At 47.0% G+C, this 9,209-nt stretch overlaps 2 protein-coding genes across 4 annotated transcripts in view; both read right to left on the reverse strand.

Moving 5' to 3' along the window:
* The window catches only part of OXSR1 (oxidative stress responsive kinase 1), a 99,102-nt gene extending 97,302 nt beyond the window's left edge, over positions 1 to 1,800 (reverse strand). For all 3 annotated transcript variants that reach the window (XR_014028660.1, XM_081345622.1, XM_081345621.1), the window contains exon 1: positions 1,446 to 1,800. Coding sequence is in view for 2 of the 3 variants with exons in the window: in XM_081345622.1 (XP_081201748.1) it covers positions 1,446 to 1,518 (73 nt within the window). In the remaining variant the exon portion in view is untranslated. The remainder of the gene's footprint in view (positions 1 to 1,445) is intronic.
* LOC308678436 (uncharacterized protein) overlaps positions 1 to 9,209 on the reverse strand; it is a 558,730-nt gene that overhangs the window by 443,933 nt on the left and 105,588 nt on the right. The gene's annotated exons all lie outside the window — the stretch shown is intronic.

Raw genomic sequence — 9,209 nt, forward strand, 5'->3', positions numbered from 1 at the left:
AAGAAGCTGATTAAAAGCAGCATTTCCAAGGACAGAGGATTATTTCTTCAAGTCCCTTGCTCCCTCTGAACTTTATAACAGAAGCTGTGCCAGGCTGGATGGTACCCGTGATCCATCTAGCCGAGCTGTCTTTTTTCCCAGTGGCCAACCAAGGACCTGAGGGCTCTAGAGAAGGAGAAGACAGAGAAGAGAAAGAGAAAAGCAATAAAAGAACCTAAGTGGGATGCTGAATGGGACCCTGGCCCATCTAACTTCGGCAGCCCGTACTCCTGGTGGCCTTCAGAGGAAAAAAAAGAAGGAAAAACTGACCACGTAAGAGGTACGCTGCTGGATTGGACCGCTGGTCCTTCTAATCCAATCTCTGTGCCAAAGGTGCTTTTTCAAGAGGCAACTGGATGTTCTTTGTTTGTCCTTGAAGACGTTTCACTTCTCATCCAAGAAACCTCTTCAGTTCTTCGGTTCAGAGCTAAGAAGCTTCTTGGATGAGAAGCGAAATGTCTTCAAGTCCAGCTGCCTCTCCAAAAAGCACCTTTGGGACAACCTTGACCTGGATGACTCCATAGACATTTAATCCAATGTCTCCTCACACAGGAGCCCATCCACTGCCCAAGGTAGCCAACCAGTCTTTCAGCAGGTGGACTTCAGCCCCTCCTACCACCACCGAGGCTAAAGGCCCCTTACCCCCAGGACACACACACACACACACCGGCCGCTTTTGCAAGGAGAGAAGCAACCTAGAATCAAGGAGAAACGTCCTGACAATGGGATCAGTTAACCAGAGGAACAGGTTGCTTTCAGCACTGGAAGCTTTAAAGAAGAGATTGGACAGTCACCTGTCTGAAACGGTACAGGGTTTCCTGCCTGGGCAGGAGGTTGGACTAGAAGACCTCCAAGGTCCCTATTCTGATGAAGACCCAATCGGCAGCTCATTCCAAAGACAGGGAAACCGAACTTCCTCTCCAGGAGCAATCTGCCCAGCCTGCCCTCCAAAAGTCAGCACCTACCCTACCACCACACACCCTTTTTTGCGAGGTCACCTTGACCCCACCAGGGGCCGGACGGCACCTGCAACCCTCCCCTCCTTTTCTGACCCCAAGAGCCGTAGCCCACGCCCACCACGGACATGCAGCCTCTCACCTGGGAGGATGGCAAGGGTCTCCCTTCTCTTCTCCAACCCCCCCTCCCATTGAGAGGGCAGCAGGTGAGATGAAGGGGGGGGCTGCATGAGGCTGCCCCTCTTTTGCACCCAGGCATAGCATCGCTGCCTGCAGAGGAAGGATGGGCAGAAGGATGCCACCACCACCACCACTCCTCTCCCGGGACGCAGGAGACCCACAGCTCCCCACCCACGGCCGGGGCAAAGCCGCTTCCCCCCTCCTGGGCGCCCGCGGGCGCCAGGTACGCGCACGCCCCCTCTGCCCAGCCACGGGCCTAGCCCCACTCACCGATCACCTCCTCCAGCTCGTAGTCATCCTTGTCGATGGACCAGGCCAGCGAGCCGGAGTCCTCCGCAGTCATGGCAGCCCCGGCTCCGAAGCTGGGAGTGGGGGGAAGAAGAAGTTGGGCCGGGCACGGGCGCTGCCTCGCAGAGGCCAAACTTCGCCCGGTCTGGCTTCCCACCTGCCCTTGCCCAGGCGCGGTGACGTCACGCGCACGGCACGCCGCCCCCGGGTGAGGCGGGACTCCGCGGGCGCCATCTTGAGCGGGTCGTCAGCGGCTCAGCGCCGCCCCCTCACGGCGCGCCGAAGTTGAGCCCACCCCGACCCTTCTCTCGCTCTTGTTTTATCTCTCGAGGGGAAACCCGGCCCTCTTTCCGACCTTTCCCCGCTGGGGATAGAGAGAGTGGCCCGAGCGACGTCACTCACAAGATGGCGCCTGAGGTCTGAGGCCCCGCCTCCTGGGTCACCGGCACTGGCCGGAGATTGGCGAAAGGAAGAGAGTGGGACAGCAGGCTGTTTCGGTTATTGGCTGGAGTGCTGTCAATAACGCCCTAACCCCGCCTTCGCTGCATGGGGTGGAATTAACTTGAGAATAGAATAGAATAGAATAGAATAGAATAGAATAGAATAGAATAGAATAGAATAGAATAGAATAGAATAGAATAGAATAGAATAGAATAGAGCTGGAAGGGATCTTGGAGGTCTTCTAGTCTAACCTGCTAACCTTCTAGTCTAACCTGCTCAAGCAGGAGGACATATACCATCTCAGACAGGTGAATGTCTAGCCCAGGGGTAGGCAACTTTGGTTCTTTTATGACTCATGGACTTCAACTCCCAGAATTCCTGAGCCAACATGGCTCAGCATGGAAACCTCTCCCTTTCCCCTCAGCATGGCTGGCTCAGGAATTCTGGGAGTTGAAGTCCACGAGTCATAAAAGAGCCAAGGTTGCCTACCCCTGGTCTAGCCTCTTCTTAATGGAAGAAATCATGATGGAGCGCTCATAATTTCTGGAGGCAAGTTGTTCCACTATTTAATTATTCTCACTGTCAAGAAGTTTCTCCTTAATTGCAGGTTGCTTCTCTCCTTGATCAGTTTCCATCCATTGTTTCTTGTCCTGCCCTCTGTCACTTTGGAGAATAACATGACCCCTTCTTCTTTGTGGCAGCCCCTCAAATACTGGAACGCTTCTATCATGTCTCCCCTATTTCTTCTTTTCTTTAGACTAGCCAAACCCAAGTCCTGCAGCCGTTCTTCGTATGTTTTGGTCTCCAGGCCTTGGATCATCTTAATTGCTCTTTTCTGAACTTCTTCCAAGGTCTCAACATCTTTTTTGTAATACGGTGACCAAAACTGATTGCAGTATTCCAGGTGTGGTCTCACTAGAGTTTCAATATTTCACGTGATCTTGAAAGAGAGCCCAAAATTCCATTGTCAATCCATCTGTTAAATAATTAAGTAAATTTTGTCCCATACTTGCCAGAATATTGATAAGTGAATCACTGAAGTTGTTAAGTTAGTCACACAGTTGTTAAGTCTACCTGACCTCCCTATTGATTTTGCTTATCAGACAGTCACAAAAGGGGATCACATGACTTCAGGACCCTGCAACCTTCATAAATATACCAGTTGCTAAGCACCTGAAATTTGATCATGGGGATACTGCAATCAAGTGTGGAAAAAATGATCATGTCACCTTTTTACAAGTGCTGTTGTAACTTCAGTCATTACATGAATGAGCTATAAGTTGAGGACTATCTTGTACTGTAACTTGGCTTCTTTTAGGCTGTTCCTTTCCTTTGCTCAGAGTGGAAGGGAGTCCAGGAAAAGACTTCAGACTATGCCTGCCTGTCCTAAATGACCACTGGAATTTACACTGTACTTCCTTCATCATTTTTGAGCCAAGTGGCCTGAGCATGCACAAAGTATATTTCTCCTACACTGGATAGTTCTTTAAAAGAAAGAGTTGGAATGACAGATAGCTACAAATGCCTGCTTCTCAGCGGGAATATACTTCAACACCCACCCTGCCAAGCTGTCTGTGGGCATTTGAAGAACGGCCGTTCGGTTCTGCAGAACTTGGATTTTAAAAAGTCGATAAGGGCTTAGTATCTTTCTGGATGTGAGGAACAACCCAGCAGGAAGTTGGGCAAAGAAGTGACTAGGGGAGATCAAACAAGCCAGAAGGTGCCTGGAAGAAGCCGACATTGTATGAGAAGCTGCTGAAGGCACTGTGTAACTTGAGCCTGGTGAAAAGACGACCACAAGAAGACAGAATGGCTGCTTCCAAGGATTGCGAAGACGAGACAAGACATGATGCATTAAAACAAGAGTGGGGAACGATGCCCCCTTTATGACTGGTGGACTTCAACTCCCAGAAATCCTGAGCCAGCCAGGAATTCTTTTCCTAGACTGCCTCCACACTGGCTCAGAAATTCTGGGAGTTGAAGTCCACCAGTCATAAAGTGACAAAGCCGCACGATTGAACAGAGGCTGGGCACCCATCTCTCATGGACACTGCAGTAGTGGATTCTTGTACAGGGCAGGGGGTTGGGCTAGATGACCTTGAAATTCCCTTTCTACATTTACATTCTATGATAGAGCTGCATATTCTCCATCTAGTTGGAGGTGAATGGCAGGAAGGTGATAGAAACCATCACTCCTAAAAATTGGTGTGTGCAAATGTGAAAAAACTGAACAGGTCACCTGCTATTCAGAAGGGGCAATTACTTTCTCTCGACCTCAAGAGCCCCCAAGGCAGACCTCTTTTACCTTTCAGGGGCTCTGCTGGTCAGGCAAGCAGTGGAGCAGTGGGCTAACGCCTCCTTAAGTAACACCAGCTGCCTGCAATTAGCGCAGGTTCAAGTCCCACCAGGCTCAAGGTTGACTCAGCCTTCCATCCTTCCCAGGTAGGTAAAATGAGGACCCAGATTGTTGGGGGCAATTAAGCTGACTTTGTAATAATGCCGCTTGGGGTGTGTGTGTGAAAGCCCTAATAAGCAGGCATATACATAGAATGAAGGCTACTGCTAAGCTTGTAAGCCGCCCTGAGTCTTCGGAGAAGGGCGGGATATAAATGGAATTAAAATAAAAATTAAAAAATATCCTGTTTCCTTCCCCAACTTTTGCAAAAAGACATGTTTTTCCACATTTCTTAGACTCATCCTCTTGAGGTGGCTTCAGTCCACAAACTTTCCAAAACAGAAGCCAAAATGGAATCTTAGCTCTTTCTTGCAGCCATTTTAATGTTACTGAGATGGATACATTGACTTCTTTGATTAGAGAAAAAGATATTGGCTACATTTGGAGTTTTTGCTCAAAAGTGGGGAAAAAAAGTGAACTTGTGATTTATGGCTTTATGGCCCGGGGTTGATGATAGAAAGAAGAGAGTCACAATGTAACTTTAGAGAGTTAAAATATAATTGTATTTACCTGTTGCAAAGAATATTGGAAGCCACTTTGTATATTCATTTTTTCTTCAACGTTTTTTCTTTCTTGCACTTTCTGCTTTCTCTTTGTCTTTTTTTTTAATTTAATTTTAGTCTTCTTTTTTTTTTCAAAGTTTCAACACAAATTCAATACAATACAGCCTGAAGTTACAACAGACCTCCCCAGAATTACATACAATCTATTTTTGGAATAATGAGAGTTACACCCAACCCAGGTCACGTGATTGCGCTTTGGGCACTTGGCAACTGCCTCACTTAACAGCTGTTTTGCAGCCTCCAGAGGTCACATGACCTCAATTTGCATTTATTTATTTATTTATGCACGCATGCATGCATGCATGCATGCATGCATGCATGCCAGTTTCTGGCATTCCTGCTTCCAGCAACAATCAATCATTGGAGAAAATGGACTCCCTTAAGGATTGTGGCATTCACTTAACAAACAAAATATGCAATCAGACCTGTGATGTTTCGACTTACAACCACAATGATTTATGACTAATTCTAGAGTCAATTACGGTTGTGAATTCGAGGGCTACTTGCAAGGTGAGGCAAGCTTTCTTGCTTGGTACCATTTCCCCAAAAGTCTTCTGAGGCTTTCTCATCTCTTTATTTATTTATTTTAATTCCATTTATATCCCGCCCTTCTCCGAAGACTCAGGGCGGCTTACAAGCTTAGCAGTAGCCTTCATTCTATATATATGCCTGCTTATTAGGGCTTTCACACACCCCCTAAGCGGCATTATTACAAAGTCCGCTTATTGCCCCCAACAATCTGGGTCCTCATTTTACCTACCTCGGAAGGATGGAAGGCTGAGTCAACCTTGAGCCTGGTGGGACGCGAACCTGCACTAATTGCAGGCAGCTGGTGTTACTTAAGGAGGCATTAGCCCACTGCTCCACCAAGGCTCAAAGCAGCCCGCCCCCTCACCTCTGCCCCTGTTCCATTCTGCTGATCATGGCCTGCTTTTAGCAATATTTTTCTGCAATGTTGCAGAGGGCATCGTTCCCCCCTCTCCCCCCATGTGTTCTCAGTGAAGGAAGCCACGTCAGCAACAGATCTGGACAAAGAGATTGGAAGGAGAAATGACGACTCTTGGGCTTGGTTGGTATCAACGGAGAAAAACACAGGTCGCCAGTGACTCTGTTGGCAAAATCCACTCCCCTGGGGGTGAATGGAACCAAGGTCTGCCTGATGAATTTGGAAGGACTCCCATAGCCCGTTTTCAGGCTAGCACATCTGCTTTTTAAAAAGCTTGTTTTTCAACAAAACCTATTAGGCAGAAGGGCTTCCAGAGGCCTCCCCGAGTTTGGCTCAGTACTGTAGTGTAGATTAAAATGGCTCTCTTCTTTTAACACCTTTGGTGAATTCTGGAAACTGATGAAGGGTTAAAAGAGGTGGGCATGGTTTGTTTTCAGCAAACAGGGCACTCCCAATGTCTGAAGAAAGAACTTGCCCTCTGCTAACCCAGAGAATAGGATCAGAACCAATGGGCTAAAATTACGAAGAAAGAGGAGGCAGGAGGAATGTCTCTTAACCGTTAAAATTGTTGGTCAGTGCAACGGGCCGCTACTTGAGTTCTTCATCCTGGGAGTTTCTATAGAGATTCTCAGACATCCAGGTCATAATTCTCTCAAAGGTGCTTTTCTCAAAAGGCAACTGGACTCTTTTTCCTTGAGGAGGAAGAAGACAATTCACTTTTCATCCAGTTCTGATCGAGTGGTAGGGGGAATGGAAGGATAGGTTCTCACACAAAGGTGGAGTTGGGGAAATGGGAGGATTAGATTTCTTTGCAGTCATCTGGTTGTTAGTATTCTCTCTGAGAGTCACTGAGGCCACTAGAGCATGGGTTCCCACCCCGTGGGCCATGGCCCACTAATTATTGGCCACCGGACTGCATGAGTGGATGGCCAGTATGCACGTGCACACAGCCACTCGCATAAGCATTACATTGGTGTTTGTGGCCCCACTTGTGCATCCCTGCATCACAGGGGCTCATGGCCTCAGTTCTGCAAGCGCTCACAGCCCCACTCGCATGAACATTCAAAGCCTCTCACGCAAGCAACGGGTGCTCGTGTGCATGCATGCCCATGTGCATGCATTCACACACACCCACACACAAAACCGTCCCTTTTTCCCCCCTCCTCCCGCTCCGCAACAGCAATCCCGAAAAATTGGAAAATTCTGCACTAGGGGGGTTTATGTCTACCCTCCCCTGAACCAGAGTGCAAATGGGTGTGGAACCTTGTTGGAACTGCTGAAAGGATTGCGTTGTAAATAGGGGATAGGTGGTGTCTTATTCCTCCCCCTCTGTTGAGGGAGGGCTGTTCAACTCTAACATAGATGGACTCCGTTGCCTCTCATTCAATGATCCTTCATCAGAGGCTGAATAGCCATTTGAGCTCCTTTTTAAGCCAGGCTGTTTGTTGTCTTTCTAGCGAGCCATTGTTGCATTGCTTCGAACACATGGTGCTGTTTTAAAATTGTCTTTTATTTTCTCATTTGAATGGATGCCTAGGCCCCAAGTGCTGCTGATAATAAACAAATGCACTAGTGCCATGTTTTTCACAGTTGCCAATCTTAAGATATATAGATTTGAACTCCCAGAATCCAGTATGCAGTATACTGACCGGAGAATTCTGGGAGTTGAAGAACACACATCTTAAAGGTTGCCAACTTCGAAAAACAATGTGTGGACCCTGCACTCAGCACAGATTACCAGGGGTAGGCAACCTTGGCTCTTTTATGACTTGTGGACTTCAACTCCCAGAATTCCTGAGCCAAGCCATGCTGAGGGGAAAGGGAGAGGTTTGCAAGCTGAGCCATGCTGGCTCAGGAATTCTGGGAGTTGGAAGTCCACCAGTCGTAAAAGAGCCAAGGTGGCCTACCTGTGGATTAGACATTCACCTTCATTCAGCTAGAAAACCGAAGCCCGAAAGCAACCAATCAAAGGAGCTCTGGAGACTGCAGAACTACACTTCCCAGCATCCTTCACTCCCAGTCAAGCTGCCATTTCTAAAAAGCTGCAATTTTGACCTAATAATACTTCTGAAGATTTGGGCAAGTGTCAAAATGGGTCAAGGAGATTACAAAAGACATTGCATGTTTTTTATTCCCTCTGGATAGTTTTTGTTCTTCATTAAAGGGCTGGGGAATGCCCGCTGATGCCATTCAGAGCTAGGATTATATTTGCTAAAAAAAAAAGTCTTCTGCTACTACGAAGGGTGCGACCACTGTATGGAGATTCTCAAATCATCCAGGTCATAGTTATCCCAAAGATGATTATTTTTTTACGAGGCAAATGGATTTTCTTTTTTTTTTCTTTGAAGACATTTCGCTTCTTATCCAAGAAGCTTCTTCTTCAGCTCTGACTGGATGGTGGGGAATGGAAGGATTTATACTCCTTGCAGACAGCTGGTCATTTGCATCCTTTTAAGAGGCCCTCTATGTCAAAATTGAACATCCCTCTCTCAAGAGAAGGGAAGGGATATGACACCACCTATCTCCAGTCTACAATACAGTCCTTTCAGCAGTTCCAAGAAGGCTCCACACCCATTTGCACCACTCAGGTGACCCTGAAGACACAGATTAGCCTCCAAGTAGCACTAGCAACTGGCTAAAAGAATGCAACTGACCAGCTCTCTTCAAGGAGTATAAATCTTTCCATTCCCCACCATCCAGTCAGAGCTGAAGAAGCTTCTTGGATGAGAAGTGAAACATTTTCAAAGAAAAACAAGGAAGTCCAGCTGGTTCTTGAAAAAAAACATCTTTGGGATAACCACTATTGTTAAAAATATTACTATTTTTCTGTGTAGGAAAAAAGGAGGGGAACAGGTAGGAGATTAGGGACTCAGGGACACTTTGCTGAGGAGAAGACCAGAAAATTGATGACAGTTGGGAAATGCAGGTAGTTCTCGACTTGTGACCACAATTGAGCCTAAAATTTCCACGGCTAAGCAAGGCAGTTATTAAGTGAATTTTGCCCCGTTTCTTGCCACAGTTTGTTAACTGAATCACTGCAGTTATTAAATTAGTATCACAATTGTTAAATGAATCTAGCTTTGCTTGTCAGAGGGGCACAAAAGGGGATCACATGACCCTGGGACACTGCAACCGTACATGCCAGTTTCCAGCCATCTAAATTTTGGTCACGTGACTAGGGGGATGCAGCAATGGTTGTAAGTATGAAATACAATCCTAAGTCAGTTTTCCAGTGTTGCTGTAACTTTGAACAGTCACTAAATGGTCATTAAGTCGAGCATTAGCTGCAATGTGGGCAGAAAACCCAAGAGCACTGCCAGTAAAAAAGAAGACAAGAGAAA

Source organism: Vipera berus, assembly GCF_964194415.1.
Source record: "Vipera berus genome assembly, chromosome: Z".
In the NCBI taxonomy this organism is placed as follows: domain Eukaryota; kingdom Metazoa; phylum Chordata; class Lepidosauria; order Squamata; family Viperidae; genus Vipera; species Vipera berus.